Source organism: Aotus nancymaae, unplaced genomic scaffold (assembly GCF_030222135.1).
Source record: "Aotus nancymaae isolate 86718 unplaced genomic scaffold, 86718_ANA_hifiasm-v0.15.2.pri h1tg000040l, whole genome shotgun sequence".
Lineage (NCBI taxonomy): Eukaryota > Metazoa > Chordata > Mammalia > Primates > Aotidae > Aotus > Aotus nancymaae.
The window spans coordinates 129,664,544-129,689,732 of record NW_026988454.1 but is presented as its reverse complement, the minus strand read 5'-3'; the positions used below and the strand labels follow the sequence as shown (position 1 = coordinate 129,689,732).

General features: G+C 44.7%; 2 protein-coding genes and 1 pseudogene across 2 annotated transcripts; 1 reads left to right on the top strand and 2 right to left on the bottom strand.

Moving 5' to 3' along the window:
- The first annotated feature begins 2,500 nt into the window (after positions 1 to 2,500).
- LOC105704650 (small ribosomal subunit protein uS2-like) lies at positions 2,501 to 3,441 on the top strand (annotated as a pseudogene).
- A 1,727-nt stretch (positions 3,442 to 5,168) lies between these two features.
- Positions 5,169 to 14,603, bottom strand: LOC105704661 (HLA class II histocompatibility antigen, DM beta chain). Its single transcript, XM_012434005.3, has 6 exons — positions 11,340 to 14,603; positions 9,202 to 9,483; positions 7,701 to 7,985; positions 6,087 to 6,203; positions 5,894 to 5,929; positions 5,169 to 5,529 (listed from the first exon to the last, which is right to left on the bottom strand). Exons 1-6 carry the CDS (start codon positions 11,392 to 11,394, stop codon positions 5,513 to 5,515), a joined length of 792 nt encoding a protein of 263 aa, XP_012289428.2. The 5' UTR covers positions 11,395 to 14,603; the 3' UTR covers positions 5,169 to 5,512.
- Positions 14,604 to 14,705: 102 nt separating this feature from the next.
- On the bottom strand, positions 14,706 to 23,942 carry LOC105704660 (HLA class II histocompatibility antigen, DM alpha chain). The gene is made up of 5 exons (XM_012434004.3): positions 23,783 to 23,942; positions 21,355 to 21,639; positions 20,448 to 20,726; positions 20,090 to 20,215; positions 14,706 to 19,709 (listed from the first exon to the last, which is right to left on the bottom strand). The coding sequence occupies exons 1-5, from the start codon at positions 23,868 to 23,870 to the stop codon at positions 19,705 to 19,707; spliced, it is 783 nt and encodes a 260-aa protein (XP_012289427.2). The 5' UTR covers positions 23,871 to 23,942; the 3' UTR covers positions 14,706 to 19,704.
- Positions 23,943 to 25,189: the final 1,247 nt, after the last annotated feature.

The window sequence follows — 25,189 nt, the reverse complement described above, 5'->3', positions numbered from 1 at the left end:
GCAAGGCGAAAAGGAGCCCTGGAGATTGGATGCACAAAAATGTGAAAATACTTAACACTGCTGAGCTGCACACTTCAAAGTGGTTAAGACAGTAAATGTTAGGCTATACTTTTTTACCACATTTTTTAAAAATTGGGTACATTCTTCTACATCAGAAATTACTGACTCAAAAACAGAATTGCAATAAGATACCAATCACAATGGCAGCAAAAGCTACAAAATGTCTAAGAATTAATTGAGCATACTCAAGACTATTATGAAAAAGTAAAATTTAAAAGCCATAATAAAGAGCAAACAACATGATTTGAATAAACGAGTGAAGATTCTGTTTTTGCATTGTATGGTTTAATAATAAAAACAAGTCAGTTAACCCAAAATTTCTACAAATTCAGTATAACCACAGTTAAAATTCAAGTGGGGAAGACAGAACTAGAAGTGAGTATCCTCCCAAGTTCCCCAGTAGGAAACTACAAACTTAGTTTCTGTTGCTACTTTGCTTTTGTCATTGTCCAAGGCCAAAAGAAGCTTAAATTTTGCACCTCTCTCTCCACCCCGTAACATTGACTTTTTTCCTTCTTGTGAATGTACTTCCTGTCCTCCATCTGTTTTTCTGGACCCACCCTCAATACTTCTGCACCTGGGGTCTGCCTCAAGCGCTGACCTGCATGACATGACTGGCTCTCATACTCCCTGGCTTCCTCTTGCTTCCAGCATCAGCCTAAGAGCAGAAGGAGGAGGAGAGTTAGGTCATTGTTTCTAATTCCTTGGCTTCCTCCCTACAAAGTCACCTTGAGCTGCTGTGTCCCTTGACTGAAGGGCACTGCCCTTAGCAAAGTGGTTACTGTACAGGGCTCGCTCTCCTTCTGAGTCCTGATAACCCCTTCTGCCCCTGGCCTCTTTAGACCTGTAGTAACAGCTCAGCTGCTGCTAGCTCAAGGTTACTGTGTTATCCTCCACCCACTTCTTTGTAAATACCTTCCTAATAAATGAGCTCTCCTTGAACTGTCTTATTTTGAGTATGCCATCTGTTTTCTGTTGAGATTCTGATACCATAAAAGCCATTTATTTATTCTCTGATCCAGACCAGAGTGGCCAACAGCCTCTTGGAAGCCTCATATGCAATGAAAGAGGAAGGGTCTGGGAGTAGTCTTTATGAGTTTGTGGCCTCTCTACTCTCTGAAACCCCTGGAGACTGGTCTGGCCAAGTAGTGGCAGGAAGCACCACGGAGAAATTCCCCATGCCTTGCTTCAAGGCAGTTGGAGGGCTGTTTTATCAAGCCAAAAAGAAGGATTTGAGGATGGGGTTGAACTCCACCCTCATTTGTCATCTGATTTGCCCAATTTTACTTTGGAAACAGAATTACTTGAGAAAATGGCCTAAAAACAAGTTTCATAAATAAACATTAGGATTAAATGTCAATCTTGACTGTTTCTTTCACATGCATGTGTGCATGGGTAGAAGGCAAAGAGAACCTGGAACCCAGGAGCATGCTCTCCCTCAGGAAAAAAATATGCCAAGGATACCACCTCCCACGGTGTAATTAGGATTATTCCCACTGCCTTTAATGGTCAAAAGAAGAAGCTCAAATATGGGGTCAACAGATTCCTCTAAAGTATTGTTATCTGCTTCAAGGACTGAAGGAACTCCCTGCACTGTGTGTGCCCTCGTTAACACAGACTCAGTTCTTTTATGGGAGGGGAGCTGGACTAGATGACCTTTAAAGTCAATTCTAGCTTCAAGTTCAGCTTTTAAAACAACAAGACATTGAAGGGAGAAAACAGTTATTTGTGCCACGTGGATTAGGTATAATCTGAAAGTCCATTTCTCTCCGTCTCCCTCCCCTCCCTCCCCCTATGTCTCTCCTTCTTTCTCCCTCCAATTCTCTCCTCTCACCCTTTTTCTCCCTCTCTCCTGCTCTCTTCCACTCCTTCTCTTCTTTTTTCCCTCTTTCTTTCACATGTGCTCAAGTGTGCACATGCACACACTCACACACACACACACACCCCTTTTTTGACAATCCATTATGTTTAACATTTCATTCTCCTCATGCAGCATCCATTCTCTTCCCCTCATCCTCCTACAATTGATCCACCATTGACCAGGCATGGTGGCTCACACCTGTAATCCAAGCACTTTGGAGGCCAAGGCGGGCGGATCACCTGAGGTCGGGAGTTCAAGACCAGCCTGACCAACATGGTGAAACCCCGTCTTAAATTAAAAAAAGGAAAAAAAGGAAAAAAAAAAAAAAGATCCACCATTACCCTTCTTCTACCTTCCTTTCAAGTACCACTCATTCCCCTATCTAAGGACTCCTCTTTCTACCTATAGTGTTCTGTCTTTCTGGATCCTAGGAGACCTACATAGTACTTTTTCTTATTCCTTACCTGGAAGGGGACAGCCTTCCTATAAAACAAAAACCTGCCTTTCCGCACTGCCTGCCGAGGGGTCCATACGGCGTTGTTCTGGGTTCCCGTCCCAACTTAAAGGGAAACTTTCACAATGTCCAGAGCCCTTGATGTCCTGCAAATGAAGGAGGAAGATGTCTTTAAGTTCCTTGCCACAGGAACCCATGTAGGTGGCACCAACCTTGACTTCCAGATGGAACAGTACATCTATAAAAGGAAAATGATGGCATCTACATCATAAATCTGAAGAGGACCTGGGAGAAGCTTATCCTGGCAGCTCGTGCCATTGTTGCCATTGAAAACCCTGCTGATGTCAGTGTTATATCCTCCAGGAATACTGGCCAGAGGGCTGTGCTGAAGTCTGCTGCTCCCACTGGAGCCACTCCAATTGCTGGCTGCTTCACTCCTGGAACCTTCGCCAACCAGATCCAGGCAGCCTTCCAGGAGCCACAGCTGCTTGTGGTTACTGACCCTAGGGCTGACCACCAGCGTCTCACGGAGGCATCTTATGTTAACCTGCCTACCATTGCTCTGTGTAACACAGATTCTCCTCTGTGCTATGTGGACATTGCCATCCCATGCAACAACAAGGGAGCTCACTCAGTGGGTTTGATGTGGTGGATGCTGACTAGGGAAGTTCTGCACATGCATGGCATCATTTCCCGTGAACACCAGTGGGAGGTTACGCCTGATCTCTACTTCTACAGAGATCCTGAAGAGATTGAAAAAGAAGAACAGGCTGTTGCTGAAAATGCTGTGACCAAGGAGGAATTTCAGGGCAAATGGACTGCTCCAGCTCCTGAATTCACTGCTACTCAGCCTGAGGTTGCAGACTGGTCTGAAGGCGTGCAGGTGCCCTCTGTGCCTATCCAGCAGTTCCCTACTGAAGACTGGAGCACTCAGCCTGCCACGGAAGACTGGTCTGCAGCTCCCACTGCTCAGGCCACTGAATGGGTAGGAGCAACCACTGAATGGTCTTCAGCTGTTCTTGCATGGGCTTTTAAGCAACATGGAAATAAGACTGATGGAAAATAAACATCCAGTACCTAAAAACAAATAAAAAACCTACAAAGTTAGGGCAGATAAAAGCCTGCATTGGAACTCTCTAGAAAGGGAACTGGAAGCTGTCCCATTAGCTAACTCTCTGTTTCCTTCCTCTGAGGTCCTGTCACTTTGATTCCCACTGCTGTGACCAGAACCAAACTCTTCAGATCTGCAGCTTCTCTTTTAAAACTGTCCAGATAGGCTGGTCACAGTGGCTCACGCCTGTAATCCCAGTACTTTGGGAGGGTGAGGCAGGTGGATCACTTGAGGTCAGGAGTTTGAGACCAGCCTGACCAACATAGTGAAACCCCATCTCTACTAAAAAAAATACAAAATTAGCCAGGCATGGTTGTGCACGCCTGTAATCCCAGCTACTTGAGAGGCTGAGGCAGGAGACTTGCTTGAACCCAGAAGACAGAGGTTGCAGTGAGCTGAGATTGCTCCATTGCACTCCAGCCTGGACAACAAGAGCAAAACTTTGACTCAAAAATAAAAAAATAAATAAAATAAAAATAATAGGTAAAACTGCCCAGATATAGATAAGGCCAAAATCCCCATTCCTAGACTTAACTAGAATTTCAAAAGGAATTTGCTTTGTCAACAAACAAAAATAAAACAGGAACAGTGAATAGAAAAGAATGAAAATGAAACATGAAAACAGTAAAATATAGAGATTAGCTTCCTTCCATTGACTTCTTCTGTTAACCCCTTCCAGAAGAGATGCTCTAATTCCAAGGATCCTCCTGAGGAAACCATGGATGTGTTGCAGATCATCTCATTCCTGACTTCTTTTTCTTACCCACATTCTAGTACCTAACTCTACTTCCAAAAACAGTTCCACACCCCAGCTTTCTGCATCCAGCAGGTGTCGCCCTTCACGGGACTACAAACCACCAGCTGGCGCTCTTCCATAGGTGAGCCCATTCCCCCAGCAGGGATCTCCTTGGGCTTGGGGTAGAAAGGAATGGAACGGTGGCCCTGAAAAGATGTGTGCTCACCAGCCTGAGGGTCTTCAGAATAAAGTAATCTGCTACTTCCAGCTCAGGTAGACAAACGGGAATCTGTTCTTTGACCTTGGACAAGTACTTAAATGTCTCTGAACCTCACATCCTTTGTCTGTAACATAGAGGGAAACGATATGTTCCATATGAGGTTATTGTGAGAAGAAACGGAGCCACAAACATAAAGGTCTGAGCCCAGTGCCCAAGACATGATAATCACTCAAGCTATGTTCCCTTCTGCATTCAGGCTATGGAAGAAATAACTGTCTAGAACTCAATCTGAAGTTAAGCTCTGTCCCCTGAATCCTGAGGGGTCTGCCTTAGGGTTGTGACGAGGATCAAAGCACCTGGTACAATGCCTGGCCAGAAAGTTGAATAGCTGAAAATAGCTAACATCACTATTGCAGGCTGGCTATGTGCCTGGCAGCGTTCTTAGCCGTTCACAAGTATTAACTCATTTAATCTTCATAAAAGTCTACATGAGGTGAGTAAGCTGCTAATCCCCTTACTTCCCCATATTCTGTGACTCCATACCACCACAGTTAATTTCTCATTATGAATTATAATTTAGAAAATGGCCCTAAATTCTGTTGTGTCTAAGTGGGAAAATGGAAGAAGGCACTGATTTCTCCCTCACTCAAGTAGAAGAGAATCAACCTCAGGCCCTGCTTTGCCCATATTCCTTCCCCCAGGCCCCAGGAAAAAGACACGGAAAAACAATATTTCCACCAAAGTTTATTTCTCAGAAACAATCACCAGTGACTTTCTGTCCTCTATGGCACACTGAGGCCCCCAGGAGGGTCTTTAACTCCCTTCCTCAGATTATATTCATCCCAGAAACATAGCCTTGGACGATAATTTGGTTACAGAATAGTCACAGGAATGAGGTCCCCCAAATTGTTAAGGTTTACATAACAAAGACTGGGAAAGTCAAAGAATTGGATGGAGAAACCAGAGGATCCAAGGTAATGTCAGGGAGTTGAAGATGTTGGAGAGGAATGGTACCATCATGGAGTTTGAATCTCCTTCTCACTCGGCGTGGAAGTTGTAGGATTCTGCCTCTAGGAAATGTGCCGTGCTACAGAATAAATCAAAAGGAGATAATGAGGCTTCCACCCAACTTGCCCCCATTGTTTGTCACTGTAACCATCCCATGCGTTAATACAGTGATATTGAAAACTCTAGGGCACCAACAACTAATACAAGGGAACCACCTTCAGCCTCCTCGCCACAGACACCCCACTGGGTAGAAGAGGAGGATGTAGACTTTCCTCTTTCCTGCTCTTAACTCTAGCCAATGGCAGCTTAAATCATGCCCTTGGCTAGATCCTCATGGAAGTTCACCCATATAATAAGCAAGATTAGTTGAACCCACCACTGACCTCTCTAACCCACACCCCTACCAAAGGACAAGTAGGGAAAGAGACCAACAGAGATGTTACCTTCTGGATAATTGGACCCAGGAAGAGGAATGTAGCCTAAGAGAGGAAGATACTTGATTAGACCAGTCTTTGTGGATAAAGGTATCTCGCATTTTTCATAGCAAATGGGCTAGGAAGGAGAAAGTCAATCACAAACAGAAAGTAAGCAGAGATCGGGACCAAGAAGGGGATGGGAGTTCAGGGAGTCACTCACTAGAGGAGCCAGCCCTCCGCCAGCTGATCAAACCAAGGGAGAAGATGATGAGGCCCAGGCCCAGCGTCACTGCAGACACAGAAACCTTCACTGTCTGCATGGGGGACAGCCCAGGCGCTGCAAAAAAATAGAAGCTTTCTCAAACCAATTTCTGTTTTCACCCCCAGGGCAACTCAATTTATTGCAGCCACCTCTCGGTGGGCTCAGAGGTCCTTTATCCCAGCTCCAAGGGTCTAGCTCATACCACCCACTCCCAAGAAACTGACCTTTCTCAAATCCCATGGACCTCTACTCCTAGAGTAAGCCTGGAGAACCCATCTCCTCAGAATTAGCATCCTGGCTTCCAGGTCCTCTCTAACACAGTGGGGCCTCTCGAGGTATCCTCTCCTTCCCTTACCCCAAAGACACCCTTATCAGGATGAAGGACTCCTCACTGCCCGCTCCATTGCCTCCTTACTTTCTCCAACTTCCTTACTTTCTTCCTTTGCCTCCTTACTTTCTCCAACTGGGCAGTTTCCTATTACACTGTCTTGCCACATTTCCTAACCTCCAGTGGTTCCATCCTGTGAGCTATCCTACTACCTGTGTGCCTTCTACATCTAGATCTCCCACGTGTCCTCCATCCCATTCCACAGTCCCCACACTTCCTGGGCCTAGTCCTGTTCTGAATCATGTCCCACTCAAGTTATTTTCCCATTATAATATGAGCACTCCATTACCAAAGGGAGGTAGGTTCTTGTGTACCCTATGAGGAGACATTCCCCAGGAGAGTTCAAGTGAGCATGTGATTTCTCTGTTCTCAGATTTGTTTTCTGTTCTTCATTCCCTTCCCAGCTGCCAGCAAGAAACAGCACTTCCCACAAGGGGAAACCTGGTTACAGCAGTGGATCTGAGATCCTGTTCCCTGATCCTTTGCAGACACCCTTCCTCTTCTTCATTTCTTCCTCTTTCTTTCCCAAGAATCACCAAAGCTGTGTGCAACTTCTCACGCTACCTTTAACTACTCCCAACACTGAGTTCTGTGTTTGAACTGTAATTAGTTCTTTATCCATTCGCCCCTGAGTGTGCATGCCAAATGGTCTGCCAGCCGTGGCTTCACTACTCCCCCATGCTTGGTAGAGCAGCCCAAATGCAGTACTGCCCCACACCAAGAAAAGTCCCCCTGCTTCAACCTCCAGCTCCCATCTGCTTCTGGCACCAGAATAGTTGAAATCTAAGGAGGCTAGCTAGACGAGTGTATTACAATTTGGGGTTCTGAAAATATGATTGCCAAATTTGCATCCTCTTTTCAAAGCAAGCATGCTCCCTTCGCACTCAAACATAGAAGCAGCAAACACCACAAGAGCAACAATAGCACAGACTATTAAATTGGTGCAAAAGTAATTGCTGTTTTTGCTACTAAAAGTAATGGCAAAAACTGCAATTACTTTTGCACCAACCTTAATATTTCCATTTCTTTATCCCATTTCCCCATTCCGGTCCTAAACCCTCCATAAGTTTCTCCAGACTCAGTCCCCATTTTCAGCACCTCGCTCTCTCCCATGCACCATATATCCATCCACATGTCATTTTCTCTGCTTTAACCCTAATTCCATCCACCTGCCATACACTTACTCCAGTCCTGAAGGATGGGCTCAGGAGCCCCAATGTGCTCCACCACACAGGTGTAGATGTCCCCGTAAGAGGGGGTTAAGGCTAAATGAGAGAGGGTCTGGTATGTCCAGTCTCCATTGGGCTGGGCAGTCTTCCGGTCACTGCTGTGAGGAATGACAGGCTTCCCGTTCTTCCTCCACGTGATGATCACATCTGCTGGATAGAAGCCCCACACGTAGCAGGCCAGCATCACAGGCTCCCTCGTGTTAAAAGGAGTGGTTTGGGCTACTTGCACAGACGGTGGCCCTGCATAAGAGAAAAAACATTTTTAGGAAGGAGGGTGACATTCTGGCCTCTTCCCCAACCTGGTTTCTTTCCTATCACAATTCTTCATAGATTTTGCAACCCACTTCCCACCCCAGCTCCCCTGCCATGCTGCCCCTTGAAAGGGAAGTGTTAGAATGTATTCCTGTATCACTCTTTCTTCTCTCCCATTCCTTTGTTACCCCTTTCTTTCTTTACTCCTCCAGAGCTATGTTCGATCACAATCAGTAAAAGCCAGATCTAAACTTCAAGCTGTTCTAGAAGTCATCGTATTTATTTCAAGTGCGTAAGCTAGAAAGTACTTGAAATAAGTAAGCTAAGAGTAATCCAGAGTTGTACATTGGGTTTTTTAAGGTGGAAAAACAACTTTTCTCCAAATCTCGTTTAACACATTGATTTCCTAAAGTCTTTTCTCCTCACATAGTTAAGGAAACAAGCGTAACTTAGGACTCATTCTTAAATTTGGAATGTAGTCAGATTAATGAGATTGTTAATACTGCCATCTTTTACTAATTTATTCTCCTAGATGATCCTCTTGCTTGCCTCTATCTTGACATTTTTCAAACACAATCTTAAATTTAAAAATCCAAGAAATTATGTTAAAATGCAGATTTCCTGGCCTGTATCTCCAGCTACTTTCTTTCAACAGATCCGGAGTGGTACCAAGGGGCTTTCATATTTAACAAACACCTTCTCCAGGCAATTCTGAGAAAGGTGGTTCAGAAACCACCCTTGAGACACACTACTCTGTCCTTTGGAGATCTTTAAGCTTACTTTTACAAATGTCAAGTCATTGTCAATGCCAGAGATTAAGGGTAAGAAAAAGCATTTGTCAGAATCCTCTAGGATTCCAAATATTCTCATGCCTGGGTCCACCTCAGATCTAGAACATCAAAATCTGGGATAAGAAGGCATGAACATTTTGGGTATGCATCCTGAGTCGCCCTGGCTTCTGAGAAAGCTCCCTGGATAGCTCCTCTTGGTTCAAGTGTCACCTCCCCTTCTTTACCCCTGTTCGACCCACATCAGCCACCTTGTTCCCTTGAGGTTCAACCCTCCCTCTTCCAACATTTCGGATCCACACATTTTCTCTTCTTTGCTGCTCAAAACTCAAACCCCTGGCCTACTACGGGATCCTCCCTGGCCTGCCCTCCTAACTGCACTTCCTGGTAGCCCCTCTGCACCCCTCTCTCCTCACGTGTCCTGTGGGTCAGTGATCCCCAGAAGGGCTGGGTGTGTGTGGCACAATCCTGAAGCCCATTGCGCAAGCGCTGCATCAGGGTGTCTTGTTTGTTGAGGTAATCTGAGAAGTAATTGGCCAAGGGATTCAGCACCCCAAATTCGCAAGGGGCCATCTCGTTCTCCTCTGGATCCCAGCAGGTCAGCAGATCCTTGTTGAAGGAGATGCAGTATGTGAAATCCTTTGGCGTCCCATCATCATCCAACAGACAGGTGCTTTCCACATGGGCCACGAAGCCACCTAGAGGAGCCAGAGAAGGGAGAGCGGGTCAGTGTCTTCTATTGGTGTGATAACAGATAAATAATAAATATATATAACATATAGACATATATTTAGGAGCTCTTCACAGACCTTCTAAAACACTTGTAATTTCCTGAGTGATAGGGATGGTAGGTGCATCTTTTGGTTTTGTTCTAATATTTTGTCTTTGACCCTGGTTCCTGACACAGAGTGCTTAATCGCTTAGAATTTCCTAGGTAACAGGATCTTTTGTTATAATGAGGTAACTCTTGGTGGGCTCCTGGAGGAGAGTCTGGTCACCAGAAAGATCAAGCCATGATTAGAAGCCTGGAACTTTTAGTCCCCTCCCCCATCCTCCCAGAAGGGGAAGGGGCTGGAGATTGAGTTAATAATCAGTCCTGCCTAGGTGATGAAGCCTCCATAAAAATCCCTAAACTAAGGAGTTCAGAGACCTTCTCAGTTGGTAAACACATCCACATGCCAAGAGGTGAAGTACCCCAACTCTGTGGGGACAGAGCTCCTGTGATTGGGACCCTTTCAGATCTGGTATCTCTTCATCCAAGTGTTCATTTGTATCCTTTAAAATATCCTTTGTTAAAGGATGCAAAATTATGATCGAGTGTCCTATACCACTGTGGGATGACTATTATTAACCATAATACATTATATCACTTCAAATAGCTAGAAGAAGGATATTGAATGTTTCCAACACAAAGAAATGATAAATGTTTGAGATGATGGATATGCTAATTACTCTGATCTTATCACTGTGCATTACATATACTAAAACATTATTATCCACCCCATGAATATGTATAATTATTATCAATTAAAATATCCTTTGTAAAAAATCTACAATAGTAAGTAAATTTTCCTGAGTTCTGTAAGCCACTCTAGCAAATTATCAACCCTAAGGAGGGGGTCATGAGAACTTCTCATTTGTAGCCAAGTTAGACAGAAGATGTGGGGTAAGCCAGGGACCTAATACTTGTGATTGGCGTCTGAAATGGAGGTGGTCTTGTGAGACTGAGCCTTTAATCTTTGGGGTCTATCTTAACTCCAGTTAATGTCACAATGGAATTGAATTGTAGGATATCCAGCTAATATAGGAGAATTGGTTGCTGTGAGAAAAAAAAAAAAACCTCACACAATTGGACAAAGAAGTATTGAGTGTGAGCATACTGAAGAAAAAGTTTATTTTTTTCCTATATTCAGCTGAGAACCCAAGCCTTGGTGACACCCAGTTAGTCTGGCACAGATTTCCTGCCTCAGGGAACATCCACTGACAAAGCTCATACACTGAAGTTTCTCAAAGCCTGATTTGAGGGAGTCGATAGAAATAGTAGGAAAGTTTTTAGAACCAGTCTCCTGTTTATGCAAGACTAAGCACAGGGATAGGAGTGGCCCCTGAGAGTATTTGCAATGTTTAAGCATAACAATTTTCCCAGAACACAGACCTTCAGTAAGGCAAATTAATGAGAGAGAAAAAGGGTCAAGAGAAAGAGTCAGCCTTGTACTGTGCTGGAAATACTAAACATTCACTTCACACTTATTTATGAAGCACTTGCTGTGTGCCAGGCAAGTGCTTCACTGTGCTAGGAGCTGGGGATGCAACAATAAATAAGATGAACATTGTCCTTGCCTATATTCCAGTAGGGGATATACACATACACTGCACAAATAATTATACAGATTAATTACATTAAAATGGATACGAAGGTACAGAACAAAGTGCTATAGGAATATGTACCAAGGAGACAAACTATCTGGAGTGTCAAATGCAATTACAAAACTGAACACCCTTACCCTGAAACAGGAACAGGGGAAGGGAGAGCACCTGGAAAAAGTGTCCTTACCTGCTCCTGTGCAGCCCAGGCTGAATCCCAGCAGCAGTGGCAGGAATGTGATCATGCTCTGTTCTGTAGACGCCGGGAGTTCAGTCCCCTGGACCAGCTCTTCCAGGGTCCGTGGGTCCTCGCCTATCCCAGAAGCCCCAGTCTAGGTAGATGATCTCCAGAAACTGAGCAGAATGCTATATTGCCCGGGTCCCTTGATCCCCCCAGATAAGCGATTTGGGGATACACAGCCCCTAGATATTAAACTTGTTCCTTCCAGCTTCCAGGAGTCCAGGGTCCCAAACAGGGACAGACTGGCAAGGTAGGCGGGGACAGATGTAGAGACAAATCGCTGAGTGCCTTGGCCTAGCATCATCAGTTACTAGGTAAACCTCATCCTGTCTTAGGCTTAGACAACAAGACTCCTGGTCTCTCTTCTTTTTCTGCAGAAAAATCAGTAGATTTCCCTAGATTAGTGGAGAGAATAATTGCAATATTCCCAGGATGTATGTAGCCCGGGCTGCCCACTGGTTTAACTTTTTCCTCTCAATGCCCTCCCAAAAGACCAGGATGAGATAACCTCTCTCGTTCCTTACAGGGAGGTACCTAAGAAGATAATTACAAAAATCCTTGTCTGTCCTGAGATGAGAGGACCCAGGGCCCTTCTGGGGCAGGTGGCAGAGGCAGGGCTGCTGAGAAGGAAGGAGGCACTGAAAGAGTACACAGTTGTCTGATCTCAAAGCAAGACTGCAGAATGAAGCGGCGCCACCTCCACCTTAGAGATCAGGAATAGAGGCCTGGAAAATCCCTCCATGCGCCTCCATTGCTGCTTCAGTTCTAGCCAGTTAAGCTTATTTCCTCCTCAGTTATAATAGCTGCTTTCTGGAGCCAGTAAACCATATCCTCCTACACACTGAGCAATCTAACGGGGTAGACCGCAGATTAACACCACTCAGGCTCCTTGAAAAATAGCTGGTGACGGGTCAGTGCCCAGAGCTCACCTGCCTTCCCCCAAACTCTAAACTCCCCTGTGTGTTTCCCCTACCATACCCTCTTCCCTGGGGGCAGGTCCCTGCATTCTGAAGCCACTAGGAAAATGAGATAAAGCTTTCCTACTTTTCTTCCCCTGAAAAGACAGATTTTTTTGTTTTTTTTGTCTTTTTTCTTTTTTTTTTTAGTTTTTTTTTTTTATTTTTTGAAAAGACAGCTTTTATTTTTTGAGAATACTAAGTAAGATTTTATTTTTTATTGATTTTTAATCATTTTAACCTTTATTTTAGGTTCAGAGGTACATGTGCAGGTTTGTTATATAGGTAAATTATGTGTCATGGAGGTTTGTCATACAAATTTATTTCATCACCCAGGTAATAAGTATGGTATCTAATAGGTAGTTTTTTAATCCTCTCCCTCCTCCCACCCTCCACCCTCAAGTAGGCCCCAGTGTCTATTACTCCCTTTTTTGTGTCCATGTGTACTCAATGTTTAGCTCCCACTTAAAAAAGCGAGAACATGCAGTATTTCATTTTCTGCTACTGTGTTACTTTGCCTAGGATAACAGCCTCCAGCTCCACCCATGTTGTTGCAAAGACGTGATCTTGTCCTTTTTTTATGTTTGTGTAGTATTCCATGGTGCATGCATACCATATTTTCTTTATACAGTCTACTGTTGGTGGGCATTTAGGCTGATTCCGTGTCTTTGCTATTGTGAATAGCGCTGCAATGAACATTTACATGCATGTGTTTATGGTAAAACAATTTATATTCCTTTGAATATATGCCTAATAATGGGATTGCTGGGATGAATGGTAGTTCTGTTTTAAGTTCCTTGAGAAATTGCCAAACTGCTTTCCTCAATGCTAAATTAATTTATGTTCCTACCAGCAGTGTATAAGCCTTCCCTTTTCTCTGCAACCTCACCAGCATCTGTTATTTTTTGACTTTTTAACAGAAACCATTTTGACTGGTGTGAGATGGTATCTCATTATAATTTTGATTTGCATTTTTCTAATCATTAGTAATGTTGAACATTTTTTCATATGCTTGTTGGTCACATGTATGTCTTAAAAAGACAGATTTTATGTATTTTTTATAGCTTTTTTTTTTTGGAGAGAGTCTCACTCTGTTGCCTAGGCTGGAGTGAGTGCAGTGGCATGATCTCAGCTCACTGCAATCTCTGCCTCCTAAGTTCAAATTCTCATGCCTCAGCCACCCAAGTAGCTGGGATTATAGCCATGCGCCACCACGCCTGACTTTTGTAATTTTTCTTTTTTTTTTTTTTTTTAGTAGAGATGGGTTTTCACCATGTTGGCCAAGCTGATCTTGAACTCCTGACCTCAAGAGATCCACCCAACTCAAGTTCCCAAAGTGCTGGAATTACAGGTGTGAGCCACCATGCCAGGCCTGAAAAAGTAGATCTTAAATGGCAATTCATTCTTCTATCCCATTGTGAGCTATACCATTGATGGATTTTCCATCACTAACTTGAAACTCTAAATTGGCTTCCTTCTGCTCCCCAGTAGGTTTCAGGGCTGCCTCTTCACACCTTAGTTTCTTAGAACTCTTGGATTTGATTCAATAGTGAGCTAAACAAAAGAGGATGAGGAGGGGGCCGCTAGACACCACACTTACCTGCCCCCCTCAAAGTCCCTGATCTCAGGAAAATCTAATACTTATGAAAAAAATGGAAAGAAAAAATGCATACAAAGATCATTACCAAAAACAAAAGACTCATTGTATAACTAATTGAGATTAACTGAAGCTCTGCCATATCTCCCAGTCACCGCCCCCACTCACCTTGATTATATACTCTAACTCTGCTAATGAACTATCAAGTGTGTTGGAATGGACAGAATATGGGGTGGGAAGTGCATAATTTGTAGAGCTTCTACTTTGTAACAGATACTATGCTAGGTAGGTCCTTTATGTACTATCTCATTTCCTCTTAAAAGACTTGTTGGCCAGGCACAGTGGCTCATGCCTATAATCCCAGCACTCTGGGAGGCCAAGGTGGGAGGATTACCTGAAGTCAGGAGTTCAACACCAGCCCGGCCAACATACGAAACCCCATCTCTGCTAAAAATACAAAAATTAGCTGGGCGTGGTGGCGGCGAACCTATAATCCCAGGTACTCGGCAGAGAGCTGAGGCAAGAGAATCGCTTGAACCCGGGAGGCAGAGGTTGCAGTGAGTCGAGATCGTACCACTGCACTCCAGCCTGGGTGACAGAGTGAGACTCTGTCTCAAAAAAAAAAAAAAGACTTGTTAATTGTCTTCATTCCCCAGGTTCAAAAACAGGTCCAAGGATTCACACCCAAGGTCAAGAAGATGTCAGCTCTTACACGTGCATGTGCATGCACATGCACGCGTGCACACACACGCGCTCTCTCTCTTGAGCATGCACACACACTCACTACATCCTGAAACTGGGATGGCTCAGATAAAGGGAGTTAGTGACGCCTCTGCTGAGAAAGGGAGAAAGAGTCACAATCCACAACCCAATTCCCCCAAGTCTTATCTTTCCTGTCCTCGGAGTTCCTTCTGCTTTTAGAACCAGTGTCCCTTCCACTTTCTCTTTTGACAAGTTTTGAAACTGTATGAATTTTCCCCTGTCCCCCAGTACACTTTCCCCTCACATTCCTCCCCATCCTGCCCAGGTAAGCTGTTAGCCTAACCTTATAGGAACCAAGTCCTGGGATCCTTTTCAATGTCTACAAAGCCTGGCCCTGGCAAAGGAGCACTCACTGTGTGGTCCTGTGCCAGCACTGAGCATGGCCCTAGCCAGTAACAGTGAGGCTGAATGTAGTTCCCTCTTATGTCTAGATCTCTGCTCCGATCAAAGGAGATGTGAAACCCTCTGTGAGGCCACAACAGGAAACGGTGGGAGGTGATTTCACTTCTCTATTAATGCAAACACTGAGGAAGCTTTTTAGAATAAAGAAGGACAGAAAATCCAGATGCCTGTGCTTGTTTTTTCCTTCCTCTCCTCCTCCCAACCCTCCTATTTTTACCGATATAGCTGTCTTCCAACCTCCAGCCAACTTAAAATAACATTTCCATTGCTCTGTTGATTGTTGCTTATTTGTTAATTGCTGATACAGCACTGGGACTGAAGAGGTATGGAGCCCCAACCAGGTTCCCACATGTTGCCTTTCTTTTACTGCCTCTATACAACCACCCAAAGAGTGAGTCCTTTCTTTTTTCCCACTGCCTCTGCCCTTAGCCTGGCTACCACATGCCCTCAGTGAACTAGTCCCAGGGTTTGTGTGCAAAGCATTACTGGGAACATTCAGAATGAGAAGATACGGATTCTGCCCTCATGTCCTTTGCTTGTGGGTCAGTTGGGGAGCGAAAACAAACACTTTAAAGAGAATAGTTTATGTTAAAGCAAGTAAGCAATAGGAGAGCAATAAGGTCAGTGGTCTTAAAAGAGAAGAGAGAGCTGGGCATGGTGGCTCACACCTGTAATCCCAGCACTTTGGGAGGCCAAAGCGAGCAGATCACGAGGTCAGGAGATCGAGACCATCCTGGCTAAGACGATGACACCCCATCTCTACTAAAAATACAAAAAATTAGCCAGGCGTGGTGGCACATGCCTGTTGTCCCAGCTACTGGGGAGGCTAAGGCAGGACAATCGCATGAACCTGGGAGGCAGAGGTTGCAGTGAGCCAAGATTGCACCACTGCACTCCAGCCTGGGTGACAGAGCAAGACTCTGTCTCCCAAAAAAAAAAAAAAAAAAAGAGAGAGAGAAGAGAGAAATAACCATGGGCATGGTAGACAGAGAATACTCTTAATCAAGGGGGCCTGGAATGAGCCTTGAATTCTGGGCTGGATTGTGTTGCAGAGGAGGAAGGCAGTTGGCATCGCAGGCCTGGTGTATAGCTCCACAAGCTCCTCAATGCTGTGAGGTACCATCAGGGAGGAGGCATCTTACAGGGAGCCTGGGCTAGCTAAAACAAAGACAGGCTACAATAACGTCACTGGCACTGCACATTGAAGGAAGTCATAAATGTGATCTCTTGTTTGTTTTTGAGAGTATGGCCATAATAATAAATCTCTTTTAGGCACTTCCTAAAATTGTTCCATGTCAGTTCTGAGGTTCCTCTTTGGGGCAACTGGTTTTAACTCAAGTCTCCATTTATAAACACAAAAATTGCTCAACCAGTTAATCATGCCTCATAGCATAAGACCACATTCATGACTTCAGTGTCTTTTCAAAACTACACACACCTACATCCTGCCAAGATTACCATTACTTGCCCAATCTGTCCAATCCCCACCCCACTCCTGCCATCTACCCCTTACCTCACCTCCGCCCCCACACACACCCCTATCCTGTCAGGATTCACTGCTCTAGACTCTGACCTTGGGATTATAGTTTTTGTAGGCAGTTCACTATCCTTCCATCCCACAGCCAAATTACTTGAACTTCTAAGGGATAGTCTACCTGATTTGCCACCACAACTACTTTTCCTTTTTTTTTTTTTTTTTGACCATAACTATTGAAGAATGTTATCTTCATCTTACCCACGAGAAAATGGAGGCAGAGGGAGGTTAAGTGATTTCCCAGAATTACCCAGACACTAAGTAATAGAACAATTATTTGAACTCAGGATTTATCATTTTAAATCCTATATTGCTAATAATCAATTGGAAAATAAAACTTTATTGAAGTGCACAAAAAAAAGACCTGAGAGGTGTAGAGATATACCGTATTCATGGATGGGCCATGCTAACATAATGAGAATCTTTCCCCACATCTCTAACCTAAATTCTACCCCAGTTAAAATAACACCAGGATTTCAGAAGAATTTAACAAACTGATTATAAAATGCACATGAAAATAAAGTCCATGAGTATCTTAGAAAATTTTGATAAAGAAAAGGAAAATAAGTTTTTGGGGAAGGTGGTAAAGGAATGGAGACTAGTTCTACCAAATAGTAACACACATTAAAAAGTCAAAATGATCAAACAATGTGATACAGATTAGTAATGAGAGAAAAGCAAATTAAAGCAACAAAATACCACTCTACACCCACCATGTTGCCAACATTTGAAAGTCAAGTAATTACAAGCATTAGCATAGAAGGAAATGTGAACGATCTTGCTCTGTTGGTGGGAGTGTAAACTGTTTATGATCCCCGAATTATAGAAATGGTAAACTAGTTGGGTGAAAAAATTAACATAGGAAATAAGGCAGCATATCCCAATGCTTAGGTTGAGTTAAGTCTTGGAAGAGTTCAATAAAGAGAAATTAGGGGCAAGTTCATGGAAGAAATCAAACTGGAGTTGGACCTATGGAGTTGGTTAAGACAGGAACAAGCTAAGCAGAATAAAGAAGGCATTCCTGTGAGAGGAAAGAGCCTGGCAAATGCCCTAAACAAAAACAGATATAATACCTTCAAGAAAGAGTGAGGAGAAACATTCATTCAAGAACAGCATTCCTGCTGGGAATAATGGGTAATATTTTTTATTAGAAAAGGGGCACCAGACTAGAGAAGATACTGAGTGCTTCCAGGGTACTTAAGTAACAGTATCATAGAATGTTTATCAGAGCACATCTAATCTAAGCCTATCATTTTATAGATGAGGACTTTGAGGCCCAGAGAGGGGAAGTGACTTGTCTTTTAAGGCTTGCCTGACAGAAAATATCTAGATAAGTTGGAAAATAGAGAGGAAGAGAAATTAGGAAGAACTAGAGAGCAACAAAGAACACATCTAGAATTAGTAAAGTGAGAATAAAAGCATCTAAAATGGAGAAAATACAATACTTGAAGGTAGTTTTAAGGAATATTTCAGAAAACAGAAAAAAGTCCACAAGGCTACTAAGTTCTCCTCCGAAGATCAAGACAAATAATGATAAGGTTAGGTTGTTGAGCACATTTTGTATGTGCCAGACACAATTTTAAGCATTCTGTAGATATCAACTTATTTAAGCTTCACAGCATGAGGATATGCTGCCTTACTTCCTATATTAATTTTTTCAACTCAATTAGTTTATAATTTCAGTAATTCAGGGATCATAAACAGTTTACAGTCCCACAAACAGAGCAAGATATTATAGTTCACATTTCCCTTTATCCTCACTAATACTTATAATTATTTGACTTTCAAATGTTGGCAACGTGGTGGGCGTAGAGTGGTAAGGTGGACACCATTGCTATCATCATCCTTTTACAGAAAATGATACCAAGGCACAAGTTAAGTAACTTGCCCACGGGCTCACAGCTAATACTGACAGTTACGATTGAATCCCCAGCAGTCTGGTTCCAGAGCCCATGCTTCTTAACCAGTACACATGCTGCTGTTAGAAATGAGATGGTTCAGAGACAGTGCCAACTTCTCTTCGGGAGAATTGGATATTTTCTTTTAGATTAGACTCTAGTACAATGCCAAGAACAGAAACTCCCTCACCAAGTAATTGCCCTCTCTACTTTATTGCCACACTGTCTCCAAAGCAACTAAGGAATGCAAGAAATAAAGCATATGCAAAGCAATTTACCACCAGTGGTCATGTGCTGCCAGCTTTCATTATCTGCCTAGGACAGCACCTGTGCAGTTCTCCTTGGACAGTTCACTCAGGCCAAAGAACAGGTTGTCGGGAAAGACACGTGAATTCTTTGCCCTTCCAGCCTGTTCCCACTTCATGTCAGGGGCTTCATGATACTGTTTTCCCAGAAGTGACATGACTGATTGGAATGAAACACCTGGGAGCTTATTCTTTCCACCCCTGAGCTTCTGTTTCCCAGTTATACTGAGGGTTGAAGGGAGTTATTTGTTCCTCAGGGCAGCCTATATGAGACATAAACATTTTCACAAACAGTAAAATACACACACACACTGGACAAGCAGCTTCCTTAACCATTTTGTGAGCAGATTATTAGAAAATAACTCTGCCTTCTTTTCTCACACATTTTGAACAAACTGATAGAAGGAAAAACATCATGTAGCGCTGAGACCAGAGAATAAGCGCTGAGCTGACAAATTAGGAGTTTTCCCTATTTCCCTCCCTAAAGAGGGCAAGCTGTGTTCCCAACCTAAGGAGGTTAAGGCATGCTGAATTTGAAATGACAACCCACTCAAGTTGAAATATCCAGAAACAAATACCATGAGTTAAGAAAGAAACCACACTGATATTAAGAAATGAGATTTATTGCCTTGACAGGGAAGGGATGTGGTTGTGATAGGGAGGCCACTCTGGGATCCCTGGGATGCAAGCCCAGGGACAGCAGAGCCCCCAGGTGGAAAGCCTACACACACACCCCCCAGGGATGTCACAGAGACTTCTTCTAGCCTGAGAAGAAGAGATCCTGAGCAGGATGCGAGAAACCTGCGCACCCTCTGTTTGGATGGCTGAAGCTTTTGGCATCAAACTCTGGTCAGGAAGAATCAGTCTGGGGAGAGAAAGTGATGGAGGAAAGCCATCAGGAGATTGATCCTCCTCCTCCTCCCATGCCACAAAGGCCTCACTTGCTCTTCCTGCAGCACATCCTGCAGAGCTTGATTTCTCCTTGTTCCCAAATCATCTCCAAGCACCTTTCCTACAGCGCCCCATATGATTCCTTTTTCACTCAAAGCCATTCTTGTGACCCATAACTGTGCGTGTGTAACTGGGTCCCCAATTGGGAAGATGTGCCCCCATGTTGCTGGATACAGGCCCCCACACCCAAGAGCCTGAGGATCGCTATATGTGCCCCGCCCCACTTGCCACAGAATAATCCTGACATATGCACACATGCACCACGGTATCTGGCCTCTCCAGATGATATACTACCTGAGCAAGGCTTCCGGAAGTAGATGATGAGAACAATGCCCACGATGATGCCCAGCACACCAAGGCCAAAGGCCACGCCACACAGCACATTCTCTAGCAGATCTGAGGGCAGTGCATTCTGGGGCACTGAAGGAAATAAGGAGTGGCTCAGCCTGGGGACCTGGTCAGGGAGCCTCCCACCCAGGGGAATGACTTGGGTGTCTGGGATGACATGGGAGAAACTGAGGCCTGGAAGACTAGCATGAGCTTAGGGTAGGAATGGACTAAACAAGGTCCCAGTGGAGAAAGAAGGCCCCTCCCATAAGTCCACCCCTTTTTTGCCCCCAAAAGGACCAGACTTCCAGGGAGAAAGCCTCACCCCAATAGGCAATTGCTGTGTAGCGGTCAATTTCATGAGTCACAACGCAGGAGAAAATGTCAGAAGGTTCCGGTGTGACGTTTAAGTAAGAAAAGGCCTGGAAGCTGAGTCCATCAACAGCTGAGACAAAAGTAGGCCCAACTTCTTCCACAGGGACGGAATGATGCTGCCAGCTCACTGTCAGCATGGGTGGGAAGAGATTACTGACAAAACAGACCAGCGTGTTGGGCTTGCCAAACTCCAGGGGCTTCAGCGTGAACACCTCAGCGATAGGAAACCCTGGCGGGGGGATTGAGGTGTGGGGGAAAGAAGAGACTAGTTTAGATGGTATCTCTGTGTTTGGAAGGGGCATGACATATGAAGGGGAGGGCAGAGAAGAACACGATGGGTCAGACTTTGGGACATAGAGATGACAGAGGAGCTGGGCTCCCAAGGGAGGTCTTCCAGGCAAGAACTGCAGCAAGACCTAGAATCACAGTCAGATCCAGGCTACTCTGGATTCCTCTATCTCAACTTCCTTCAGCACTTCCCGTCTAGAGCTCACATTGGTGTCTAACCATGTACTGTCTTCTCACTAAGATACAGCCACATCATCAGATATTTCTGCTCTCCCCATCCATCTTTCTGGGCATAGAAGCACAAGCGTTAATATTCAGTAGGCATCAATTGGTACCTGTTGAATTCATCACATTCAATACATAGTTCTGAATGCCTACTACATGCTAGGTGCTTCTGCTCACCAAAAACACAGGGTGCAGACCAAGGCCGGTGGAAAAATTAAGGTGATGGGGAGAGCCAGAAGGCCTCTGAGATAGGGAGCTGGTATCAAGGAAAATCATTCAGTGCACATATTAATGAGGTTAAGAATGCAGCCCTCCTCCCTTCACTCCCCTAAAAAACTCCTGACCTCTGGACACCGGGATTTGCCCATCAAGTTTTGGCCCTATTTTCTGGATCATCATCTCGCAGAACCCTTTGTCAAATAAAATGGCAGGAGCATCTCTCTGTTCCTGAGCCCAGTCAGCAAATTCAGGCAGGCGAGGCACCCGAGTGTTCTCAGAAAAGTCAAAGAAGAAAAGCTGGTCTTCATCGTAGGACTCAGAGAGTCCGACACCGGGACTTCCATCCTGGCAGTACACTGTGTGCTGGAACGTGTGGTTTTGCAGGTCATCCCGCCACACTGGAGTAGGAGCTGCAAAGGACACAGGGTGAGGTTCAGGGAGGTAGGAGCCTTCTCCTCCTCTCCAACTTAAAAAAAAAGCAAGGCGGGACCAGGCGCAGTGGCTCACACCTGTAATCCTAGCACTTTGGGAGGCCAAGGTGGGCAGTTCATGAGGTCAGGAGTTCGAGACCAGCCCGGCCACCATGGTGAAACTCCATCTCTACTAAAAATACAAAAAACTAGCCGGGCGTGGGGGTGTGTGCCTGTAGTCCCAGGTACTCTGCTGAGGGAGGAGAATTGCTTGAATCCGGGAGGTGGAGGTTGCAGTGAGCCAAGATCAAGCCACTGCACTCCAGCCTGGGTGACAGAGTGACACTCTGTCTCAAAAACAAAACAAAAACCCAGCAAGGCCTGCTTCAAGGAGCATGGGCAGAGGTGAGACCCCTTCCTATGTCTGTTGTTTAGACTGCCACTCCCAGTGGGGGTGAAGAACAAATTACGACATCTCTCCAAGCTTTCCCTGCCTATAAAAAGGCCAGTTGTCTAAAGTTGTCAAAAGCAAAAAGAATTCTACTATCAAAGTGACTAATCCCAGCACTTTGGGAGGCCGAGGCAGGTGAATCATTTGCGGCCAGGAGGTCAAGACCAGCCTTGACAACATGGTGAGACCCTGTCTCTACAAAGAATACAAAAACTTAGCCAGGTGTGGTGGCGAGCACCTGTGGGTCCCGGCTACTTGGGAGGCTGAGCGGGGAGGATTGCTTGAGCCTAGGAGGTTGAGGCTGCAGTGAGCTGTGATTGTGCCACTGTACTTCAGCCCAAGTGACAGAATGAGCCCCTGTCTCAAAATATAAATATATAAAGGCCAGTACAGTGGCTCAAGCCTATAATCCCAGCACTTTGGGAGGCCAAGGCAGAGGGATCTCCTGAGGGCAGGAGTTCGAGACTAGCCTGGCCAACATGATGAAACCTCGTCTCTACTAAAAATACAAAAATCAGCCGGGTGTGGTGGCATGTGCCTGCAAACCCAGCTACTCAGGAGGCTGAGACAGAAGAATCACTTGAACCTGGGAGGCAGAGGTTGCAGTGAGCCAAGATCAAGCCACTGCACTCCAGCCTGGGCGACAGAGCGAGACTCTGTCTCAAAAAAAAATAAAAAATTAAATTAAATCAAAATTTAAAAAATATATATATATATAAAATAAAGTGACAGATTCAGAGCCACTCTGTTCATTGCGTGTTTGTGGGCTGCACAAAAACACCTAGCCAAAGAAGCAGGTGGAAGCCTGCTCTCTGCTCACCACGTCATACATCCTGGCACAGGGCTTCATCTTCCCAAAGGGGATTCCTTTGTCTAATTCATGCCAGGCTACTATATTGACTAGAGAAGGCCATGGAAGGGTTTCTCACTCTTAGGAGGGGAGGCGGAGGAATGCCTACAGCCTCTCCAAGCCATACATGGGACTGCCTCCCACTACACCCAGACATAAATGGTAAATTGGAAAAACTAGTCTCCAGACATTTCTTCAGCCACTTCACTGGCACCAAGCCTCTCTGAAATGTCTTCTATTCCTTCAACCCACCAGGCCTCCCAATCACAGCACTGGGAGAAGTGACCCTGTAACTGGAGAATATAATCCCTCTTCTTTGAAGCTCTTGGCAGGAATCCCCCAGTCAGCAGGAAACCTTTAACCCAGTACTCAGAATAACAGAGGGATCTTCCAGATTATTCTTCCATTCTGCCCCATCCTCTACGGAGAAGGAAACTAAGAGCCAATAAAGTTAAGAGACTTTTCAAGAATCACAAGATAAGTTAATTATAGGAAGCAGAGTAGAATCTGAGTGGAGGAGTGAAAATAACATTCACTTTGTTCAAATCCGAGCTCTACCACTTTCCAGTGGTGTGGATTTGCACAAGTAACTCTTGAGTCTCATTTTCTTCATTTGTAAAATGGAGAAAAAAATCTCTGCTTCAAGAGATTGTCTGAAATGGAACATGTAAAGCACATCTGACATCGTTTACCAACCATACATAGCAGCTGTCTTTCCCCGCTCTCCTATTGTTTCCACTGCTCATGACTTCCCACCACTCACAAAGCACAGCGCTGTTCCTCACAAGCGCTGGGTAGGCTCCCTGGGTTCAGGATGGAAGTAAATGGGAGTACCATCTTACCTTCAGGGATGGCCCAGGAGTGGGGCAGCAGCCACAGAAGTGGTAGCATCTGTAGCAGCACAGCTCCTTGGTTCTGTTCATGACCCATATCTTCTAGCCGCACAGTAGGTAGGAGCTACCAACCCAGCCAACCCAGCTTCCCCGACTCCCTCCCCCAGAGGGTGGCCTTAGATCATGTTTTGCCAGATCATTTCCAATAGCTGCCCTTGTCATTTTGTCTAAACCAATCAGGGAAGTGTAGGGTTTAACATCATCAGTCACTGGGGAGATGCCTGGGGCCAGCAACCTCCTGAAGACTTGGCTGTTTGACCAGGGCAGAGTATGGCATGTAACTGGGCTGGGAAGCCCAGTGGAGGAATGTTGCTTCCTGGTGGAGTTTCTTGTTTAATCTCAGGCTGTCCGCCTCAGTCTGTAAGCGACCAGCTGGCTCTTTAGAGCAGTGCCACCTCCTGGCAGAACGCTGCAGTGGGGAAGCACATCTTCTCACAGTAAACCCCCAGGGCTCTTCAGATCCTGCCTCTTCTCCTCCCTCCTGGCTCCCTTCCTCTTTCTCAAAAAACTCATAATTCTTCAGGCATTAGCTCGAATTCATTTTGCAGACATATACTCAAAATATAACAAATGCTGGGTGTTGACCCCAGTGCTAGAAATACAAAGATGAATAGGCATAGTCTGCCTTCAAAGAGCTTAGAGTCTAGTGCTGAAGGAGAAGGCCAAGGGATAATTACCAAACAATGTAACGTATTCAAATAAGAATGTGCCAAGTGTTTTGGAAGTAGCAGTAATTTTATGAGGATGCGGAATAGGAGGAACATAATCAGGCAGGCTTCTAAGAATCTTGAAGGAAAAACAATTTGACCAGCAGAACATGAAGGAAGAGAAAAACATTCCAGGGCAAAGGGTGGGCAGAAGTACAAAAATCAAAGACATCCAGAGGTCCTTCTTGGAGACCCTGTGTACTAGCTGATATGAATGTTGTGAAGGTTGATTGTGTGCTCCTGCATGATAATAGGAGGTAATGGGGGGTAGAGGGATGTTGTGATGAGCTACAAATTCAGACAAGAGCCAGATCACATGGACCCTGCTACACCACAAGGTGGAGCTTGCTTTTACTTAGCAGATGATAGAGATATTAAAACTGGGGAATGACACAATCATTTTAGCATTTTAGAAAAAGAAAGTTCTGACTGGTATTTCAAACAATGAACTAGAGCTTTTAAATAATTGAGGTGAAACTGCTGGGCAAGAGTCTATAGCATACAAAGATGAACAGTTGCACATACACACACCACACTCTTGTAGCAATACAGCAATAATTTAAATGACAGATGATAAGGGCCTGAATTAAGTCATAATTAGAGAAGATAATTAGGAAGTAGAATCTAAAGGGTTTGGCTACTGATTAGC